General features: G+C 40.3%; 2 protein-coding genes across 4 annotated transcripts in view; one reads left to right on the top strand and one right to left on the bottom strand.

Annotated features, from left to right (window-relative positions):
• TAF4B (TATA-box binding protein associated factor 4b) overlaps nt 1–2,684 on the bottom strand; it is a 33,563-nt gene extending 30,879 nt beyond the window's left edge. Inside the window, exon 1 of the mRNA XM_053467890.1 lies at nt 2,336–2,684. Within this exon, the coding sequence (XP_053323865.1) occupies nt 2,336–2,684 (349 nt within the window). The remainder of the gene's footprint in view (nt 1–2,335) is intronic.
• SS18 (SS18 subunit of BAF chromatin remodeling complex) lies at nt 1,773–21,569 on the top strand. 3 transcript variants are annotated; one of them, XM_053466403.1, is made up of 11 exons: nt 1,773–1,802; nt 8,849–8,940; nt 9,755–9,831; nt 12,346–12,430; nt 13,659–13,812; nt 15,242–15,463; nt 15,584–15,751; nt 16,032–16,136; nt 19,662–19,784; nt 20,223–20,356; nt 21,081–21,569. In XM_053466403.1, the coding sequence occupies exons 2-11, from the start codon at nt 8,860–8,862 to the stop codon at nt 21,105–21,107; spliced, it is 1,176 nt and encodes a 391-aa protein (XP_053322378.1). In that variant the 5' UTR covers nt 1,773–1,802; nt 8,849–8,859; the 3' UTR covers nt 21,108–21,569. The 3 variants fall into 3 exon arrangements, with proteins under 3 accessions (XP_053322378.1, XP_053322381.1, XP_053322380.1); XM_053466406.1 differs by lacking the exon at nt 1,773–1,802 and adding an exon at nt 18,895–18,987 and having other exon boundaries at nt 8,740–8,940; XM_053466405.1 differs by lacking the exons at nt 1,773–1,802; nt 16,032–16,136 and having other exon boundaries at nt 8,741–8,940.
• Nucleotides 21,570–23,328: the final 1,759 nt, after the last annotated feature.

Genomic DNA, 23,328 nt, shown 5'->3' with positions numbered 1-23,328 from the left:
AAATCACATGATTCAATGTATGTTTTCTGCCACCACACTGTAAAGATGGTTGCCAGGTTTTACCGGACCCTTTTGGGTTTTTCGGTCCCTCAACCATCATAGCAGCTGGAGCCCGAGTTCTTTTTCTGGATCTGCTGAAAGCACCCAACAGTAAAATGCTTTTGCAGGCATCCGCGACTAATCTATGGGGATTACACCCAGGAACTTCATTTATCGACCAAAATGTATAGTATATATACAGTTCAGGACAATGATATCATGACCGGTTTTAGGGTTCCAAATAAACAACCAATCCAGTAAACAGAGAAGGAAATAAACTCCCCAATCAGGGTAAAGGAAACAGAGTATAAACAATAGCAGAACATGCCAAATAACCAATAAGAGTTTGGGGTGGGGAAAAGGCATGAGAAGAGACTTCCTTTCACACATTCCATCAGCTCACAGCCATATAATTTGATATGTATACAAATCTACACACTAAATGTTAAACCACTTGTTTACGATAACAATATTTGGCTTATAGTATAAAGGAAGTCACAATCAACATCGGTGACATTACTCATCAGACACTGCATTATAAACCTTTGACTTAAACAGCATGAATAATGCGAATTAAATCTGTCACGCTCAAGAGATTTTTCAGTGACAGTAAATGTCAAACTGATGATAAGCCTTTACGGTACATGAAGCAATTGGTAGTAAATGATGTAATAGGCTCCTTTTTAAAGGTTTATTCATTCACCCAGGAGAAGTGCAGCATAACAAGATGATACAGCACAGAGAACTCTAAACCAAAGCTGAGGTGTGATTGTTTCTGTAAACCTCCTGATATTTCAAACACTCAGAAATGAGCAGATCGACCAGTACTGAGTGTTTATGTACAAAGAAACCACCGCAGTTCATGATGTCATAACTGCATGGAAACAATTTGAATGAATGATATAAATGAATACAACAAACCCAATAACTATTTTTCTCCCACTTTTCCCCCTGATCTGTTTGTGCTGGTCACAATGTGATCAGCAAGCACGTCTCCATATCCCTCATTGGCTGATTGCAATAATCGTGATCAGCCAGCAGGGGGAGGCTCTCCTGTCCATAAGTGGACGTCTGGTGGTGGAAGTAGTGACACTTACCGGAAAGGGAATGGCCAATCATGAGATCAGGCATCACTTGAACAACAGTATACCGGCGCTTGCACACCATCAGTTGGCAGGAAGCTATTGATGCTTCTGCAGACAGAGGAGAGTTCAGGCTGTTGGTAAACATCCTGACCTCCCATGTAGCAGCAGGGAGGTGTCAAAGTCAGGACGTACCTGTCCGTCATAATGGGCTCCTTGCCACAGGTTTTAAGACCATACAGGTAAATCCTAAGGGGACTGAAGGGGTTAAAGGACCACTGCGGCTCATGTATTTTTTTTTTTCCTGCATGCATTAATTATTGGACATAGAAAATGAATTCTGTCCCGCTTATCGTCCCCTGCTGCCTCTACAACAGAAAGAGCGGTTTCCTGCAATTAATTACATGCATTTAGAAGCTGCAGCTTCATCCATCCATGCATTTGCAAGACATTAAGAGCAAAGTTAAACGGACAGCCAACGTATATGCTTTATTGTACATGATAGCTGAACGGTCCCTTTAAATTTCCACGCGGTCTGCAAATACATTTACATTTTGCATGCAGAAGATGCCAGGTGACATACTTACCGCCAGTCAGTTCTACTACTGGGTTGCTAGGTGGAACCAATAGAATGAAATGTCAGACTGTGGAGGTGGTGTTCTGCTGCAGCTTCTCCTGAAGGTAAGCAGTCATTTGTTTTTTTTTCTCCTATGTTTCCTGAATGCATCCTAAAGTACTTACAAACTACCTTAATATGCATTTGTTGAATATCCCGCCAGAGACACCAAAGCAACTCTTTAATATTATCATTAAAGCAGCGCTTTCAATTGGCTAAACCAGCCCTGTATAATGCATAATTCAATGTGCGAGTAGACTGAATAAATCTCACTGATTTAATTACACATTAGGCAGGGCAGCTGAACTCATTCTACCGCAGAAGCTTATTGCGTTCACAAAGAAATGAAAGTATTCCTTGGATATACTCTATATAACGGTTACCATATACAGGTACCTGCACTGTAATATCTGCTATACTTACCTCCTATTATAACTTCTAAAGGCATATATATAAACCACATACATATAGGGGGTGCCTTCCACCTTCAATAAAGTTATTTGTATTAACAAAAAAAGCTCAGGAAACAAAATGAAATGATAAAGTAAGTCCATTTTATTGAGCACGAAGTGATTGAAAGAAAACACGCAGTACTTACCTGGAGGGATCTGGAAATTGGCAGGTAGCTGTATTGTCGCTGTCTGGGATGCCTTAGGGGGGGGCACTTGCTGTGGCGCTGTCACCCTAGGACCACTAGTCACTATAGATGCGTGACTAGTCACAGGCGTCAATTTGGTGCCCACAGGCGCTGAAGGCACAACTGGCTGGGATGCAGGGACTAGGCTGACAGTCACGGGCGCTTTAGCAGCTGCGGCAGTGGGATCAGAGCTTGCCGCTGCTGGGCAGCCTTTGGGAAGCACAGCTGAACCCCCCGGACCTCCATGGTTCGCCGGCAGGGTCTGGCTCAGCACAGACGGAGCTGTAGACGTGGCTTGGTTGGCTTGCATCCTGGACAACGGCAGATAACTATCGACTCGGCCGGCATATCTGACGCCTGCTGAGTAAGAAAGACTCAGAAGCCAGGAGGGCACGCGGCTGTGATTATAGTGTGTGCTTCACAGTGTCAGGCAAGGTGCAACGCAGAGTAACCGTAAATAAATCACATCACGGGCCGGTTGTGTATAATATATATGCAGTAAACATTTAGCCGCCACTTTACACAAACTACCAGCCACTTACACCGTCAAGTCAACCCTAAAAACACCAACGTGCTAGGTAGCGGCTAGTTCCTACCCAGTAGAAGGACTCTGGTGATGTCAGCAGACCATGTGACTGTTTGGTCACATGGTACAAAGAACTACATGAAAAAGAAGAAGCAGCAGCGCGGGACGTGCAAACTGCAAATGACTTCAAATGGGCTGTGCTGTTGTTTCTTTTTCCAATAACATGGGATGTGAGGATGAAGCTTTAACAGAACCCCTGAAAATACAGAATATTATGGAGGCAGAAGAAAACTTGAATCTGTGAAATAATTCACAGTGAGTCTCTCTCTCTCTCAGCATGTGTGTCTCTCTCTCTGTGCCAGCGAGTGTCTCTCTCTGTGCCAGTGTGTGTGTCTCTGTCTCTGTGCCAGTGAGTGAGTGTGTCTCTCTCTCTCTCTCTCTCTGTGCCAGTGAGTGTATGTGCCTCTCTCTGCCAGTGAGTGTATGTGTCTCTCTCTCTCTCTCCCTCTGTGCCAGTGAGTCTCTCTCTCTCTGTGCCAGTGAGTCTATCTCTCTCTCTCTCTCTCTCTCTGTGCCAGTGAGTGTGTCTTGCTGTCTCTCTCTGTGCCAGTGACTGTGTCTCGCTTTGTCTCTCTCTGTTCCAGTTTTTTTGTTTGTTTGTTTGTTTGTTTTCTTTAATTAGATGTTTATACTGTTTTCTTCTTCTACAGTCTATCTCAACCACTCACAAAACATTAACTTTTTAGTGACATGGGTAGATTAATAGATTACGTCCTCATGGTGGCGGCTTTTTGGAATAGGAGCCAGGCATAAACTGTTGCCCACGGAGTATTGTGCAGCGGACAAGTGCAAAGGTAGTGGGAACAGCTCAGCTGTGTGCGTCGGACTGCCATACACAAGGGAGAATATCCAAGAAAGGCTCCATTGGCTGTGTCTTTCTCCTGCTCAGGTGATTAGGGACCACACAGGGTTAAGGTGCGAATCCAGGACAGACGGAAGACAATTGGAGTTATAAAAAGGGCACGTCGGTACCCATTAACACAACAATTATTATTAGGAATATCTATGGGTGTGTTATGAAACCGCGTTAGATTAAATAAAATCTAATAGACAATGTTTCTGCCTTTTTGTTTCTTGCCTTTTTGACCATGGAAACAAGATTTCTCACTATGAACTGTCTAGTTCCTATTCCTGTAAGGGACCTGTGTGAGCTGGAGGTATGAAAGTCATTTAGCTGGATAGAAACTAGATGTTTCACCGTAAACCGTCTAGTTCCTATCCCTGTAAGGGACCTGCGTGAGCAAGAGATATGAGTTCCTTTGCAGTATAAGAACTAGGGATTGTTATCCTTGGTATGAAAGTCCTTTAGCTGGATGGAAACTAGATTTCTCACTATGAACCATCTAGTTCCTATCCCTGTAAGGGACCTGCGTGAGCTGGAGATATGAGTCCCTTTGCAGTATAGGAACTAGGGATTGTTATAGGGTATCCTAGGGATTGTTATCCATTGTTAGCTGAAGGTATAAAAGTCCTTTAGCTGGATGGAAACTAGAATGCTCACCATGAACCATCTAGTTCCTATCCGTTAACAGGACCTGGCCCCGATGGAGCAAAAGGTCCTTTACAGGGATAGAAACTAGCTCTCTTTACATGAGTTGGATAGTTCCTATCCCTGTACAGGACCTGACCACTAGGGGGCAAAAGGTCATTTTGGTGTATAGAAAATAGCTCACACACACTGAGCAAGCTATTTCCTATCCCTGTAAAGGACATGGTCCTTCTACCGGATAGGAACTAGTCGCAACCCAACGTGCTACGCTGGCAGCCATGTTTATATAGCCATGCGAGTGCAGCACATGCACAGTTTTAATGTGTGTGCATCTCCCATTGGCTACGGATGACATTTTACCTGGGAGGGAGGAGCAACCGCACAGAGATAATGACTCCTGCGGTATGCGTGCTTTATATGCGTGAGCCGGTCACCGACTGGGTGATACCCGGATGTGAGGGGAAACACCCGGGAACGTCCATGCTTGGCCCATACACCTGAGAGGCTACTCCTTGGTATTGCTGGAGACGTCCAAAACCTTCCTCAAGAGTCAGGGTTTTTTTTTTGTCTGCTTATCATCCATTAATACTGTTGATGAAGGAACTGTTCGAATGAAGCTATGGACTGTTATCATTCCGTATCCTGAGACCTCTTCCACCTTTACCAACTTCACTGACAGAAAGACATGCTGTACTACACGCAGGACCCGGCTGGCTCTATCACTCAGCAACAGGCTTCAGACTTCAATTGTTGAGCCATAGAATTTCATAAAGATGGTAGTTGCTGGGTGTTCTAGTATAGTATAGATTGATATATTTTACCAACTAAAAGTTTGTCGTATTGCCTAAACGAGCAACAAGAAAATGATATGTGTGTGTGTTCTGTTTAATCCTGAAACCTACCTTTGCAGTTCTTGAAGATGCTGATTACCATATCTGGTTATATATAGTCTGTTAATCTTGCTGTGTGTATGAATAATGCTATGTTCGCAGCACTTTACATATTCTATTCACTTTTTTCATAGCCTAAATACCAGAGCTTTGCCATATATTGGTTCATTCATTATTCCCCTATAATGTCAATAGTGTACCAATGTAAACTGTATACGACATCGAAGCATTACAGCAACACAGTTTGAGCGAAGAAAGCAATGTTTGTGAGAGTAAGACTGGGTGTACGAGGGGAAGGATAGCCACCTTGACCCTTCAGGGTGCCCAGAACTTCTGGGAACCAGTGCCACTATTGTTTGGGACCTAATAGCCCCCCTTATGAACAAATTGTGCCACTTGTATGTAGATAACTTCTACACAAGTGTCCCTTTGTGCAAGCTTCTGTATTGTTTTGATACAGTGAGAGAGAGCTATGCCTAAGTAATACCACAATTTGTAATATCATGGGGTCTTTCAAAAATATATGAAGGTAATTTAAATAGGTGGTTTTAAAGATGCTTGAAATAGGCCATATTTGAAGAAGAAAATTGAAATAGCATTATGCTACTTCTACTTGCAAAAAAAAGTTTTTCAGTTTCTCATCACATTTTTTACAGTAAATGAAAAGATATGATCAAAATAATGTTATCTAAATAAAGCCCTTGTCGTGAAAGAAACAATATATATATAATTTGTGTGGGTACACTAAATCAGAAGGAAGAAAATTACAGCCTGGTCCCTAAAGGGTTGAAACTCTTTATTTAGGGATCTGGGAGAGGTGGGATCCCTAAAGGGTTAAATGGCAGTTAAAAGATGGGGGTAGATTTCCTTTTATACAGCACACTTGAAAGCTATCTGTCTCTCTCTCCTTTTTACGAAGATGGAAGAGGGAGAGCAACTGCACAGCAATCACATGACTACTGCCCCCTGATTGGTCCCCTGAAGCGAGAACCAGCCAGTCACGGCATGAATTGCTGAGTACCGCTGTATTTTCCCTTGGACACATTGGTACGTCCAACAGGGCATCTTGCCTTTTCTTCTATGAACTTAACCCCTTAAGGACAATGGGCAGTCCCTAAACCCATTGAAAACAATGCATTTTGAGCCCGTACACGTACGGGCTTTGTCATTAACCCCTTCGATCCCTTATAGACGTACCGGGACGTCCAAAAATCGCCTATTAAGAAGCTGTTACATTTCAAATGCCTGATCACAAGATCGGGCATTCCCTTCCGGGTTGCGTCACTGCTGACATAACCCGGAAGGTCATCGGAGGACAGGATATCCCCTGCAGGGGATATCTTGTCCTCCGATGAGGCACAGACGCTGCGATCTCTATGCACGTCTGTGAGTACCTGCATAGAGATCACAGTGTGATCGGTGCAGGGGGATCACGGGGAGGAAACAGAAAAGCAGGAAAAAAGTTTATTAATTTAAAAAATAATAGTAAAAAAATCATTAAAATAATATAAATAATAAAACATAATAATGTGAGCTGTGATGTCATTGTGATATCACTGGCATGTTCAGGAGGTCCCTAAGAGGACCTCTAACCATTTTTTGTGTATAAAAAATAATAAAATTAAAAAGATAATTAAAAAAAACTGGAATGTCTATGTGGTCATGAGAAGTTTAATGCCACCTAGTGGCAGATTGTTGAACATTATGTAGACCTCTTCAGGGGGTTTCTTGTTCATAGAGGGCTGAGGTAGCCCTGTACTTTGCATATATTAATCAGGGATATAACTCAGGAAATCTCATTGATTTAACTATACATTATGCATGTCCCAAAAGTAGCCTTTTACCAGCCAAACAATCTGACAAACCCATGCATGTGGGGTATCACCGTACTCAGGAGATGTTGCTGAACACATTGGGGTGTTTGACAGTGACATATACCAGGACCTGTATAATTTTAGCTAAATTACAATTTGTGAGGAAAATAATTAAAAACAAATTACTATTACAAAGTTTGACAAAGTGTGGTTGTATAATTAGTGCATGGAAAGGGTTAAGATAACAGCATTTGAAATACCCTGGGGTGTCTAGTTTTTAAAAATATATGGTTTGACTGGGTTAAATTGAGTTAACCGGCTTCAAAGATGTTCCAAAGAGGAAATGGAGGCAGAATGACCAGATTTGGAAAAAAAAAAGTTTTGGAAATCATAAAACGCTACTTGTACTTATTGCCCTATAACTTACAAAAAACAGCAAAAAAAACATTAAAACATTGGGTATTTCTAAACTCAGGACAAATAGTAGGATCTATATAGCTAGTTTTTTTTTTTTTTACTTCCTTTTGTAGTTGAGTAAACTTCACCATGTTTTATTCTTTTTTTTAATAGTAAATAAGACGATATGATCAAAATAATGGTATCTGAAGAAAGCCCATCTTGCTCTGAAAAAAACAATATGTAACGTGTGTGGGTACACTAAATGGGTGAGGAGAAAATTAAAGCTGAACACAAGCGCCGCAAAAGTGTTACAACAGCCTCAGTCCCACAGGGTACAAAAAGAAAAAATAAGCCCGGTCCTTAAGAGGTTAAAGTCAATGGATCGATCGCAAGCTAACATATCAACACTCACTTATTACACTTTTATCACCAAATCCCCCCCCACCCCAAAACAAATAAAAAAAAAAAATCACAAAACATTCTAAGGCACGTGATAAATGACCTCATGTGAGAGGGTGCCTATTGTTTGGACTGTTCCTTTCCTCAAAAAGGTGTGGGTGGGTGTGTTCTTGCATCACGCGAAACAACTTCTTACTATAATACCGTATCGTACGTTCGAATACGAAATGTAATGGAAAATGTACAGGGAGACAATAATTATATTCATTTTCAGGCTTGGTGAGCTGTAAATGCCATGGCTCAACCCCCTCTTTTTCTTAAAACATGAAGTGCGCGAAAGTCATCGTGATATGACCGGTGGGTTGTACCACTTTTAGAAGAGAGAGACGGAAGCTACATTAACTTACACGTGATATTACTAGAGCGGCTTGGCAGCAGGTCGATGAAGCGTGTAACTGTACTAACCTCTAATGCTAACATATAAATTAAAACAAACACGACCATTACGCACGAACAACACCTCCGTAGTAAACTGCACCAAGTTATCCGCCGCTCGCGTTACACAAAGGATTATGGGATCGTCATAGGGCGAAACTACGTCCAGCTGTTACGGGGGTGGGTGGTTTTAGAGATGGAAAGTCTGTGTAGCTTTATTTATAATAGGTGTTTCTTACAAAGCGCTTTATTCTATGAAATCACAGGAAACTCTCAGTGAATAAAAAATACAGCAAATCTAAATAATTTCACTTAGTGGTGGTTTCTGATTTCCTGCGATATCCCCCCCGTTATTTGTCAGCTTGGTCTGTCCCGAGAATCTCGCAGTGTGTACGCGCGGATAGGCTTCAGTTCTTTTAACCAAGTCATTTAGTTATTTGTGATTTGCTTCTTCTATTCAAGTCTTTAGGTTTATGTGCAGAATCATGTCGGTGGCTTTTGCGGCTCCAAGGCAGCGGGGGAAGGGCGAGATCACGCCAGCCGCCATACAGAAGGTAATACAAAGAAATGGAAACTAGGAAATCGGTGCTGCCCGCATGTACAAGGCTATGTGCCCCTGCCCTATACGCGCCACCCCCCGGGTCTTGTATCCCGCATTCATAATGGTATGGTCCACACCTTCCTTGTGCATCAGGAATGCCATAAGTCATCAGGCTCATCTTCTTATGAGACGCCCACCTATTGCCAACCCATAGAACCAGGTGCCCCATCCTTATCGTGTGCCAAAGCACAGTAACAGGCCTGCACTGCTCATACCTTCAGTGCCACAAGGTCGCTCAGGCTCAACACACTGGCCATTTTTGTTCCAGGACATCTACACATTGCATATGTTGCAGATCAGAAGAGTGTCAGATACTTTAACTCACAAAAGGGAATCGACTATTCACGCATACACTTATCATATTGTCTGAATTGTTGACCCTAGGCCTATCTTATTTGTATTCTTTGTGCTAAGGATATCCCACTTGCCTCCATTGCTCCTCACCATTAGATAGGACACTGCTTTTGATAACGTCTTGGCCGTATCCTCAGCAGATGCCACTCAGTACTAATTTGAAGCCCTAGCTAGGGCTTTGTGCACCTGTGAAATGAGGATATAATATCTCAGGGGGGCAACAGACCATCAGGAGCCGTGCTGCCGAAAAACAAAGCAATTGCCTTTTTTCAAGCGTTTGTTTTTTAGAGGGATTTCACACCCATTTCCTTAAATACTAAAAAAAATTACGTAGCACCTATCCCACTCAGCATTTATAAACTAGAAGATTGCTCACATTTCCTAATTTAACATGAATATTATTTTTTCCTTAGATGTTGGATGAAAATAATCATTTAATACAGTGTATAATGGATTACCAGAACAAAGGAAAAACCTCTGAATGTTCACAGTAAGTACCGGCTAAAATATAGTGGTCGAAGTGTAATTTTTCTCAAATGTTTGAATTAAATATTCCAATGAAAAGTAGCTTTGTGATTTATTATTTACTTGCACAGTTCTACCAACATGCTCAGGAGCACTTTTGGGGGAGCAAACAGGGGATAACATGTGCAAAACTAGGATTGCGGTAACAAATGAGTTTGCAACAAAATGTTTGAATCCCGCTAATTAGATTGGTCAAAAAAACAAAACATCCAATCACTCTATGTATAGTAATGTATCTCATGTATAAATATTTGATGGGAATTTGCCCCACGAAACAGCAACAGTTTTCAATATTGGGCTTTTGCAGTACCTTTATTGGTGGTTATGTTCAAAAAAACGATTCTGGTGCAGCAGTGCACCAGTTCTATGGTTTGGTTGCTGTGGTGGTAAGACCACGCTTCACCACATTTACCTACAACCTTCACAATTCTAAAAAAAAATCTCACCTGGCTGACTAACTACCCTATCGCTCTTCTTCCTTTTACCTATAAGTTGCTTGAACGGATTGTGTACTAACTTTCTCTCATCAAACTCCCTTCTTGACCCTCTAAAGTCTGTTCCCAGACCCCATAACACTACCGAAAACAAAATATCCAATGGCTTGCTCTCTGCCAAAGGTTGTTTCTCCCTTCAGAATACTCCTGGATCTTTCTGCTACTTTTGATACTGTCCATAACACCCTTCATCATGACTCACTTTTTTCTATAGGTATAAAAGATACAGCTCTCTCCTGAATCTCCTCATATCTGTCTAACTGTTTCTTCTATGGCAAGACATCTTCATCTCTTCTACTTTCTGTTGGTGTCCACCAAGGATCAGTCCTTGATCCTCTGCTGGTCTCTATTATTATTTATTGTTTTATATAGCGCCATCAAATTCCGTAGTGCTGTACAATGGGTAGACAGGACATAACAAGTAGTATGTAACATCACAGTTTGAATTACAGAGGCAACAGGTGAGGAGGGCCCTGCTCAAACGAGCTTACAATCTAGAGGGCGTTAGGGTTGTATTACACAATAGGTAAAAGTGCCGGTGTAAGGGATGGACCAAACACACTAGTAAAAGTATTGCGTAAGAGGGTCTAGGAGAGGTGAGCTAAAGGAATATGGGGGGGTGTTATTGTGCAATATTACAAGAGTCCTTAATGAAGTGGGTCTTGAGGGATTTTTTGAAGGACCGAAGGCAGGGGGAGAGAAGGATGGACCAGGGGAGGGCATTCTAAAGGATAGGGGCAGCCCTGGAGAAATCTTGTAAGCGTGTGTAAGAGCTAGAAATCAGAGGAGCGGATAGAAGGAGATCATACTTCAATTAATTATACTTCAATTGCTGGGAAAACAAATCAACGCATTTGGCTTCCATTATCATCTATATGCAGATGATACTCAAATCTAAAATTCTAAAACTGACATCGTTCTCTTCCCTCCCATCTCCACCCCAGTACCTGAATTCTCTATCGCCATTAGCAACACGACTGAGTATCTCTCCTGCTAACCAGGCCTGATGCTTTGGGGTCATTGACTCAAATCTCTCCTTCATCCCTCATATTCAGTCCCTCACCACATCCTGCTGCTTTCAATTTTTTTTTTTTAATCTCTCGCATCCGCACATTCCTCACCGAAGAAGCCCTCTCTCTCCTCTGCAATCTACACAGTGCTCTTCATCTGCTTCCCCACTTTGTGAAGCCCTCCACTAGCTCTTTATTACCTTAAGAATTACATTTTAAATCCTTACCAACATAAATCCCTCCATAACACTTCTCCTCCATACATTTCTGCCCTCATAACAAAATACTCCCCTACTTGATCTTTACGTTTTAACCATGGGCTAAGGCCCTCCTCACTCATAGCCTCTTACGAGACTTCACACGTGCTGCCCCATAGCTCTGGAACTCACTTCCAGAACCCACTTCTTCAGAGAAGCATACCATCTATGTATCTAGAACTTTGTCCTGCTAATACAACCCCCACACCACCTCTCGCCTTTCTCCACACCTTATGTTTCTCCTAACCCAATTCTATCAGGATTGTAAGCCTACGAGCAGAGCCCTCTTTACCTATTGTAGCGGTTTGTCTTAGTCTGTCAATTCTAGTTTTGTCATACCCCTTGTTTATGTGCATTGCAAGATGCAATGTGTAAATCGCTGGTGGTATATAAACAATACAATTTTCAAAGTTTGAACTATATTCTGTTTATGGACAAAATGCTGTCTCATAAGTTGTTGGGTTTTTTTTGTTGTTTTTTTTTTTTTTATTACTCAGAGAGGGTAGTAGATAAATGGAACTGGCTCATATCAGAAGTGGTAAAGGCTAATACAGTGATGGAATTTAAAAATGCATAGGACAGGCATAAAGCTATCCCAAATCTATGATTTTTATAGTATTTGTGTGTAATACTTAAAAGGTTAAATGCTTTTGGAATGGTTGCTTTCGTAATATGAAATTGTCATCCAGTGATAAGCATTTTTCTTTTTCCTTCATAGGTATCAACAGATGTTACACACAAACCTGGTTTACTTGGCCACAATAGCCGACTCCAATCAAAATATGCAGCCTTTATTACCAGCAGTGAGTAAATATTTAATGGGACATTGTGAGTTATGTCTAGTGGGAACAAACCGGATTTGCATTGTCATGATTTTCTTTCTGATTCCCACTATTGTATGTGATGTTTTATTGGTATTTGGGGCAGCACCTTTTAATGAAATACTACTATTTTTTTTTATTATTCTGCTTCAACATATGGGAAAAAAAACCTCTGCACTCTTAATTTTTAAACAATACCCAAATATAGTGTAATTTAGCATTCCACATACTTTCAAAGCACATAATAGAGTTTGCTATGTTGTGTATCATGACCCCTATTGACCCCTAGCAAATGTTTAGTTTCCACCATGTGTAATATGCATATACTAGCATTGGTACGCATGCTTTTGATGTGGAGCACGAAGGGTGACGTCAACATTTGTGGTTTATTAAGATCTTCATTAACTAGCTGTGTGTGATAGGAATAGTATTTCACAACAAACCTGGGAATTTGGGTTATTACAGCCACAGCGGGTCTATCGCTTCTTGCACATGGGGGTTGAATGTCTGAGAAAGATGGTGGAAGTAGCAGCCAAGTGGAGTTCCAGTGTTTGTAGCCATCCAGCTATCTAAACACAATAAATGTAACCATATCCAACCATGTTTTCCGGCTAGTGAGGAGGAAAGTGGTTTGCACTTAGGATGTGTACAATTTAAGGTGAAGGGAAGAGTAGGATAGGGACCCATCCAAGATCAAATGGATTAAAAGGCTAAGATAAGTAAATGGTAGAGACAGAGAGAAGAGCCAAAAAGGTGGTGTCATGAAGGTTTGGGGGGGGGGGATTGAGGTGATAACAATGCAGGGCAGATCAGTCGGGGCGGCGCTGATAATGGAATATGCCCTGGGGCTGCAAGTAACACAATGCTACAATAATAGTCACCTTAAAGGGGCTGTTGATCATGGGAATTGTAGTTCTGTAGCTGCTGTGATCTATCTGTTGGATCGCCTGCTCTGTAGTTTAGACTAGTACATTATTTGGTCAGTAAATATTTTATAACATTTAGGCATCTGTGAAGCCGACGTAAGTTGAATTAAAAACAAAGAAGTGTTGTCACACTAAGCAACGCAACTATGGTTACTTTTTAAGATTGTGGGAAGTGAGCCAAGTCTGCAAAGACACATTTTTTATCCTTCGATTTTAACACCGCCGAGGTATTGATTTTGAGTTTTATTCTCGCCACTAAATGTATTATTATGATTGTCCTTCAGCTACCCACACAGAATATGCCTATGGGTCCGGCAGGTATGAACCAGAGCGGCCCTCCGCAAGCTCCTCGAGCTCACAACATGCCTTCGGAAGGGATGGTAGGAGGGGGTCCGTCTGCACCACACATGCAGAGCCAGATGAACGGCCAGATGCCTGGTAAGATTTCCTTCTCTAAGGTATTAACGCTAACGTTGCTTAGCAACCAAGCAAAATGAAGGCTCAGGGGATACTAGATTGTTGATGACAAAACTGCCTTGAATACCCTGGAGTGCGAGCTCTCTTACAGTTTGTTAGCTTCTCGGATATGTGACCTGTATTCAGTGTTTATCTTTCCACCCTTGGGCTTTGACGTGGCTGACACACAGCATTGCCGTGATGAACAGAACTGTCTAAATTTAGCCTGTGTGAAGCCGCATAGTACAGCTGGCTTTCAAAAGCCCTTTTGTAGAGAGACTGGCCCTTAGCTCAAGGAAAACTAATCCTTAAGGGCACAGAGGTATGGGTTTTATTTCCTCCTCACTCTTTCGCTGCCAGATTATAAGGGCTTGGTTCTGATGCCCGAGTTGCAATAATGGCTGCAATGAATACCTGCCGTTCTCGGTGAACACGGAAAAAAACATCTCAAAATCATATATTGTTTCGGGTGCAATAAGCCGGTACCACCAGCACCCCCAGACTATGGAGGGAGGGACAGGCCAATCTACTTTGTGTAACTTGTATTTCCCCACAACCTTCTAAATTGAATTCTGTACATTTTAAAAGAGAAGCTCCCACAATGTTTGCCTGTATCATTAAAAATATGTTTTCACAAATATTGATTCTTACTCCAGTCTACTAGACAGACACCCTGACTCCTTATCGTAAAAGTAGTGATAAGGTGCAATCTAATATAAAGGTTTTTTTATAGCCTAATGATTTCTTTATGTAATATATCTTCCAATATTGTAGTGTTAATATCATAAAAAGACATACTGCCTTGTAGTAAACAATATAGAAAAGGGTAGTATTTCTTGAGCTGATCATGGTAGCAGCACACATGAAGCCAGAGTATTCCGATTTCTAAGATGCTTCTCAAACAGAGGTTTATAGGTCGATGAGTACTCACGGGAGAGAGAAATGAATTATAATTACTATATGTATGTGGCTTTTTTGAGACAACGATTACAAAGATATTCCTTAAAACCTCAGGGCTATGACAAATGCATATATAAGTACAGTGGGGGTTCCCCTTTAATCTTCCAGATGTACGCTGAAAAATCTACGAAGGCAAGGATTTAATTGGTTAAGCATAGCTTCGTTACAACTTCCGTTGTTTGAGAGTGAAAAGTGTTTCAAAATATCACGTGACTGCCTACGATGGCAGTGTCCAGATCTACAGATTTATACTGTATTCAATGCTCAAAAAATAAAATTTGAAGGGATTTCCCGTTTGAGGACCTTGGCTTAGTCAGTGATCCCCAATTCCATTCCTACACAACCACCTTTTCATCAATTAGTTTTACCTTTAATTGGAGATCCATTCACATTATGGTAACGTAAAATATTTTTTCTTAGGTTTATACCTTTTCCTAATTTTTAATTCTAGGACCAAACCACATTCCTATGCAAGGGCCTGGACCAAATCAACACAGTATGACAAACAGCTCAATGCCCATACCACCTAATAATCATGGCTCAATGGGAGGCTACAACCACTCAGTACCATCTTCCCAGAATATGCCAGTCCAGAACCAAATGACCATGAGTCAAGGCCAGTCAATGGGCAATTATGGGCCAAGGCCTAGTATGAACATGCAGCCAAATCAAGGTCAGTACATTTTACAAGTGAGCATTAATGGTAAGATGAATTGATACCTTCTTTGTGTTCATGTTCCTTCTTCTTGGATGATTTTAAACGATCTTAACAGTTTGTTTCTAAAAATTTTAGGTCCAATAATGCACCAACAGCCTCCATCACAGCAATATAACATGCCTCAAGGTGCTGGACCACATTACCAGGGACAACAGCCACCGATGGCAATGATGGGGCAAGTGAATCAAGGAAATCACATGATGGCTCAAAGACAAATTCCTCCATACAGACCACCACAGCAAGGTATTTAAAACAAGCTTTTGTATTTCTTTATATTTCAGGTGTAGTAAAGGCTGAATTGTAGTGGTTCTTTAACTGTATAATCTGCAGTAATTTGTGCCTGAATTAAAATTTCTAAATTATTTCCTATGGAAATACTTTAACTTATAAACACACTGACATATATTAAATTAAATTAGGGTTGAGGGCTTAAATTCATGGCTAACTAAACTTCATCAGCTTCCGCTTCATCAGACCTGGACAATAAAAGAAAAAAATGTCTTCCTCGGTTGTGGTTTTTCAGGTCCACCCCAGCAGTACTCTGGCCAAGATGACTATTATGGTGAGCAGTACAGTCATGGTGGGCAAGGTCCTCCAGAAGGCATGAATCAGCAGTACTACCCTGATGGTAAATTTCAAATGTTTCCATAACACATGAACCGAATCAAGCAAAAGGAAATATGAGTCTTTACCTTTCGGTAAAAACGGCAGCGCCAGTGACTCCAAATCACTATTGGTAGCTTAAAGTTTAAACATAAGGTAATAGTATTGAATATATTCAATCCTCTGAGGAGGAGAGTGGCTCGGTATTCGGGAAATACAGCAGTCGAGATTAGGGATAGGATTTAGCGGGTTGATACTCCTTCCAGAAGCTGGCAACCAGAAAGAGTATGAGAGAGCTCATTTTCCTACAGGCAGAAGACCTGCTGCTTAATTCAGTTACATTCATCAACATCTTGATATCATGCTTAGTGTCTGTTATAGAATGTTAACTGTTTTACTTATACCCGTATGCAAGCTTTGTATTAAGGATCTTGATGTAAATGTTTGTTTCCTTAGACTCATCTCTATGGTCTTCACAGGGAAACAGCGGCTCAGTTATTTAAAACATACAGCCCAGATTCATTGTTTTTAATGTAAGATTTGAAGTAACTAGCAATCTAAATCATTACTTGAAGCAGACACCCATGAATTACTTTCTGGTGTTAAGCCTTGCATTACACCAATTTTTACTTCTAATCTACTGGTTTCCATTCATTTGTTGCTTGGGCAGCTTCTGTTTTGAAACTTTACACCTTTTAATAAACCATTTTATAATATTGATATTTTGTAGATCGTAATCTGACATCCTCACTCAAAAATAGCTGTTCTTGTGATGCGTGCCATATAATGTCAGTTTGAACAAGATGCAAATCTAGCTATACAGCCACTCATCAACAAAGAACAATTTCACCACATTTACATATGGCTGGTGATCAAGAAAGGTCTGAGGTCGCACCACAAGTTTATATGCTCCAGGATGTTTTCACAGGACAAAGATGGGCAGCGGTCCGCTGCCATAACCGAACAATGTCTGGGCCCATCCATAGCATCCCTTTTCCCCCTTTTAATGGTATGGCAGACCTCTGATATGCCAGGGTGCTACAGGGATATTTGGGTAAAACGAAGAATAGATTCCATCCATCACCTCAAATCGTTTCCTTGATACTTCTTGAGAGATACGTTTGAGTTCTTCCTGTGATCAGAACGTTAGCCTGTGGTTTTAAAAGCATGTATGAGTGAAAGGGTCTTCTGTTTCGCTTAAATCATTATAGGAATGTTTCTGTAATCTAAGACCTAGAAGGTAATCTGTGTAAAAAATCATAGACACCATCATCAAAGATTCCTGTGCACCCAGGGTTTGGTAATTTTTTCCAATGGCGTGATGTTTTGTAATTGCAAGTTCTGATCGTTCTTCAGGTTGTGATGCTGTGCTTAGGATTATTATGGCCTTTTAACTACGCATGTGAACATAACTAAAACATTTGAAAATACAGCTTTAGCTCAAATCGAGATAGGATATTACTACGAGTGCAGTAATGTGTATTCATTTTCAATGTTAAAATTCCCACATTTTGAATAAAATATGTATGGCAATCCAGTAACCTACTTTTCCTTTCTGGGGTCACTTGCTGGCTTCCGTGACATTAGGTAGTGCATGAAAAGATTTGTTGCACTCATTCTCTGTATACATGATCGACGTGACAGTCATGCTCTGTAGGGCTTAAGGCAAAGGTCCAATCGTAGTGCCATTGTTGGCTATGGTTGCATGTTCGCCTAAAGACCCACTTGGCGTGACTGATAATTGCCAAGGTGACATGCCTGTTACAGAAGCCTGTCCTGCTTCGTGTCAGGTGTCAAAGTGTGATATTGTTCATATAAGAATATTGCAAATTTATGACGTGTGTGTGTGTGCTGTGCCCTAAGTGGTTTTCATTAAAGGGATAATCACTGTTTACCCTAGACCCGCATCTTGAAAAATAACCTGAGTCTCTAGTCAATCCATTCTTTTCAGCAGCTGTAATTATTTATTTTTATATAGCGCTATCAAATTCCATAGCAATATGGAACAATGGGAGTTATAGATAACAAACACTCTTGACACTAAGGTAGATGTCCAGGAGTCGCTGCTTTGTTTTTTTTAAAGTCTGGATCCTATAAGCAAACTTTCCTTTGCCAATTAATAAAAAAAAAAAAGAGCATGCGTGCCCGTTCAAAAGTCACAAAATGTTTCTTAAATCAGATATCGGTTAAGAGAACCATTGTTTAGATAGTTTGCAGCCTTTGTACACTAACTTGTTTAATTGGCTTCCGCTAAGCCGAGTAGGGGGTCTGATTTGTGAGATTGTTTAGTAAAACAGCGCTGAGTTGGGTGTCGCACAGAAAATGGGTAACTAAAAGGTCTGTATCGGCTTTACTTCTACAGACCCAACACACAGCAGATAAAATGTGTTCTAAGTGTCTGTGTTGAAAGGATACAATGTAGTTTTAGAGTGTCTTAAAATACATTTCTTTTAAATATAGATATCGGACTCCTTGGGGCTGTATGTATTAAAAGAAAAGGGGGGGAAAAAAACAGGGTTCCTCTTTTCTTCTTTTTTTTTGTGTAAAGGCCCATTATAGCGCTCGATATCCCTGTATGTACTAGAACTTAATCTAGTTTTATATGGAGGCAGGAAGTGGTTATCATCTGTAATTTGCTTCACAAATTGCTGTATGCTGCTGCTTCTAAATCGATCAGATGTGCAATTCTTAACGCTTAATGCTGAGAGAATTAAAACTAGTTCTATGCATCTCCGTCAAAAGGCCATTAACATTTCTTCCTGTTTCTTGTCAAATTGATGTAGGTCATAATGATTACGGTTATCAGCAACCGTCGTATCCTGAACAAGGCTACGATAGGCCTTATGAGGATTCCTCACAACATTACTACGAAGGAGGTATCTATATACCTTCACACATATTCACACACACATTCACACACACATTCACACACTCACACACATTCACACACACTCACATATCAGGCTTTTTTTATTTCCTTCCTTGCAACCCTAATAAAGGCTTTAAAAAATAAATCCATACATAACTATAGGTGTTTTATTTCTCCTTTTATGCTTTTAGAAGCAGGGCTCAGACATAAGATATCGCTCACAGATGCTTCAACCTATTTTGATTATTTGTTTTATCGTTTTCAGCAGAAAATAACTCCAGCCAACAGATCCCCTTATTCCACTGAGTTACATGCACACAATTTTGTCTGAAGAAACCAGCTTGCTGATATTTTGTAGCTAGTCTGTGCTTTTCCATCTGTCTTTAAACTTCTGTCTCAATTCTCTTTAATTTACAAACCATGGTCGTTGGACTGTGGTTCCAATAAACGTATTGCTCATTTGCTGGGTACGCTGAGGTTACAGAGCTGCACTTCAGACTTTCAAACTCCTAAAACTAGCTTGAAGTTTGCGAGCTGAATTCCTTGTTGGTTTTTTTTCTGTTTTTGTTCTGCTTATTAAGCTTTATTTTTCTGCTTGTTTTTTATTTTCTGTTTTGGTGTTGGTTGTTACTATATAGGTAAGTAATCATTAGATTAATATATATTCTCCGTTATCTTCAGGAAATGCACAGTATGGTCAGCAGCAAGAAACTTATCAGGGTCCTCCACAGCAGCAAGCGTACCCACCACAACAGCAACAATACAGTGGTCAACAAGGATATCCAAGTCAACAGCAAGGTTATGGTAAGACCAAGTCAGCTTTGCTCAATTTAGATAATCTCAAAACCAGATCACTTGTAGCCATTAGTCATGTGGGGCATGACGAGTCCCATGAAAGGTTCTTCTTCACAGCAAGACTATGGAATTTTTGGTGTTGGTAGACTGCAACCGTCACTGCTGGAGTTAATAATCAGTCTGTGTGAAGCGTCAAATGTTACTATTACTCACAATGCACGATAGTAATTTTTTGTGCTGTAGTGGCTGTATAATTGCATAACAAACTCTTGAAAAGTGGGATGTAGCCATCAGTTAAATGTTCCTGTTGACTGGACCACTCAAGATGGTTATTGATTAAATATTTACATCTAGATTTACTTTGCAGTAGCATGTCGCAGTCTGGTTTAGTCACAATGCTATTTTCGTTTTTGAAGCTTACATTTACCACTTTGGTCTGTGTTTTAGGCCCTTCTCAGAGTGGTCCAGGGCCTCAATACCCAAACTACCCACAGGGACAGGGTCAGCAGTATGTGCAGTACAGACCTACACAGCCAGGACCTCCACAGCCGCAACAACAGAGACCTTATGGATATGATCAGGTAAAGCCAGTGTGTCTTTCTTAGTTAATTAGTCTTTTACTATAATAATCTGGGAAGTCAGACCAAGAACAATGGTGGTTTACATAACTGATTAGCTTGAAGTAGGGTTGCATAGAGGTCCCTTCTGCTTTAACAGAAAGCCCAAAGGACCTGTGTATGACTTACGGGCTTATACACCCTCCTTCAACCTTTTGAATACCTTTACATATTAAGTTTTCTAGAAGCTGGACAAGATTGAGTTAGATCATACTGTCGAAACACTAATCCATACACACCCAAAGATATTTAATACAGACTTTAATGGAAAAAAAAATTGTGCTTTTAATATTTAACACATTTATCGCAGTTTATAGTGTATTTGCTTTAAAAGATTTGTGCTTAATTTCCAGTCCCTTCTGTGAAATTATGTATCCAGTCAGTACACTATCTTTCCTTAGTGGAGGTTTTAATTGGTTTCTTTACGGGCATTTAATCATGCATGGGAAAAACCTATACTGAATCGAAGTCCAAGCGTGGAAAAACAGGTAGATTAGATGAGCAGAATCGTTCTTAGCTGTCAAATTCTGATTTTTTTTTTTTTGATTTTTTTATTCCGTTAGTGATTAATCACAAGATTGTTTTTCAGTAATGTCCACCTCAATGCTGTTAGTTTTAAATCCAGTGTGAGTCCGTTTTACATTTTGGTGTGTGGCACATCTGTAACCTTCGCTTTGTTTCATTTAAGGGTCAGTACGGAAACTACCAACAGTGAGGAGCATATGCATTCCTGTAGCCGATTCCTGTAGCTTGTTATATTGTTTCCCGGGACATGCTGGAAAGAGCCTGCTCGTGTTATATTCATTTCACACTTTGAAAACCATGTGACTTAAACGAACACTTTGGCTGTTCACACAGCTTTAGTTAAAGGATGCATTTATTGACACGCCAATGCTTATTCACATCTTATACTCTAGATGGCACTGTTGCATTAATAACTAGCATGACAATGCTACGCTTTGGAAGTAGACAATTACATCATGAACAGTTTGGCCTTTCATTAAAGGTTTAGAATGTATTTTTTTTTTTTCTGACCAAGGTAGTAATGAAAAGGATTTTATTGTAAGTGAAATATGCAAGCCCTAATGACAGAGTCAACGTTTATCCAGTTGATGATGAACCTCCCTGTTTCTCCAATCTGATTATCATTGAAAGAAATAAAACAAAATTCACTTTGTCTACTCTCCGCGACATGTTCTTTGGTTTGAATAAAAAAGACATAACAGTTATATACAAGTTTATAAAACAATATTGACACCATTTTTATTTATTGAGCAAGGCTGCGTAGACGGAGCAATTTTGTTGCATATATTGACCGTGTGTATTTTTTAAGCGGAACTCCAGAATCGTACATGGAGCATTTTTAAGCAGGGATGCAGTTTTTCTTGCATTTCTCTACATATTTACTGGTACACCATCCTGTATAAATACTCTGGAACACAAGATGCAATATACCAGTACTAAGATTCTCATTAAAAATTATGCAATACAACTATACTGTAGTTCACATCTTTTACTTTTTTTAATGAGGGTGGTAGGGTTGTGAAAATAGAGGATTAAATGTTAAAATTTGTATTAATATCTTCCCATAAGATTTGTTTTGTGTTTTTTTTTTTTTTTTTCTTTTTTTTTCTTTAGTATAAGCAAAAATTTAAATTTTAGTCGGGCAGTATTATGGTCATCTGTTTTGATGGTTCTGTGCCAAACTTACACCAGTGTACTTGCATTTCTATTTAATGTGTGCTTTGGGAGAATAAGTTATATGTGACTTTAAAGTCTCATTTTGTTTCATAATATTTATGGGATTTATTCCTTAATAGGTGTTATTTCCAACAGTACAGTTTCAATGTTTAATATCTAGATAATATTTTAATATCAATAAAGCAATCAAACCTCTTCTTGAGTGAAGTTCCTTTTTTTCTGCTGTATTTATTATAAAAGATACTTTATCACTCATTCAACGAAAATGTTATACAATGTTTATATCCCAAATAATCAAGGGTTAAGTGTATAAAGTCCATTTTACTTTCCTGCCAATGCTGACTTTCCCTGTTCTTATGTTCAGAGCCAGTCTCAATCTGGTATCAAATTTAAATGCTGGTAAGGTTCCTGGTAAAACTTTGAGGCCTATGTCAGGGAACCATCCTCAAGTTGCTGTCTTATGAGGATCTCTCATCTGACAAAGAAGGTGAAATTGTTGAACGATCTTACTTTCCTGTGAAAGATGTGGGCAAGTTAATCTGTGCAGAGACTAGTGACTCTAAAATGGAAGCAAAAGAGGATAATCCCAGAGTCCTTTCCAGTTCATGAGATGCTGGCAAAAGTCATTAAGGAGTGGAAGAATCCAGAGAGGGAGGTAAATATATCCAAAAGAGCAAGAAAAATCAAGGGGGGGGTTGCATTCCCAGGCCTTCGAGGTTCCAAAGGATTCAGGGAAGCAGGCTCTTCGTAGACCTCTAGGTTTCTGAATCACTGCTTCTCTTACACAAGATGGGGACGGTGAAATCTACCCTGCTTATGCTGTTTTCAGACGTCTACGTGGCTCTGTTAGACATTTCAAATGCCTTTCTCCTTATCCCTTTTCATCAAGACCACCTGCAGTTTCTCAGAGTGGCCCATTCCTGCTCCTCAGGAACTGAGACATTTTCAATTTCAGGCACTACCATTTGTTCCTGCATCAGCTCCCTACGTCATCACCAAGGTCCTTGTAGCAGTCGCCTACTGAACTGTAAACCCTATCTATTAGCGAGCACATTTTGAGTCTCCTTTTCTCTTCCTCCAGAATTCCTGCCCAAGGTGACAAGGTATGGATCTTCAGATGAGACCCCTCTCCTCAATTTGTGGTTTCTGCTTTTCAAGTTCAAGAACTTGTGAACAAGGATTTGATTGTTCCTGGTTATGATAGATGCCTTTTCTGAGACTGGCAATGACACTCT

Source organism: Spea bombifrons, chromosome 5 (genome assembly GCF_027358695.1).
Source record: "Spea bombifrons isolate aSpeBom1 chromosome 5, aSpeBom1.2.pri, whole genome shotgun sequence".
In the NCBI taxonomy this organism is placed as follows: domain Eukaryota; kingdom Metazoa; phylum Chordata; class Amphibia; order Anura; family Pelobatidae; genus Spea; species Spea bombifrons.
The sequence above is the reverse complement of the archived record's forward strand: the minus strand, read 5'-3'. Positions and strand labels throughout refer to the sequence as shown.

Bases quoted from the DNA above. Each gene is read 5' to 3' on its own strand.
- SS18 (XM_053466406.1), top strand. From the start codon at position 8,860: ATGTGCAGAATCATGTCGGTGGCTTTTGCGGCTCCAAGGCAGCGGGGG. The intron at 9,832-12,345 runs GTAAGTACCGGC...TTTCCTTCATAG, and splicing joins AAAACCTCTGAATGTTCACA to GTATCAACAGATGTTACACA. The intron at 15,752-16,031 runs GTATTTAAAACA...GTGGTTTTTCAG, and splicing joins ATACAGACCACCACAGCAAG to GTCCACCCCAGCAGTACTCT.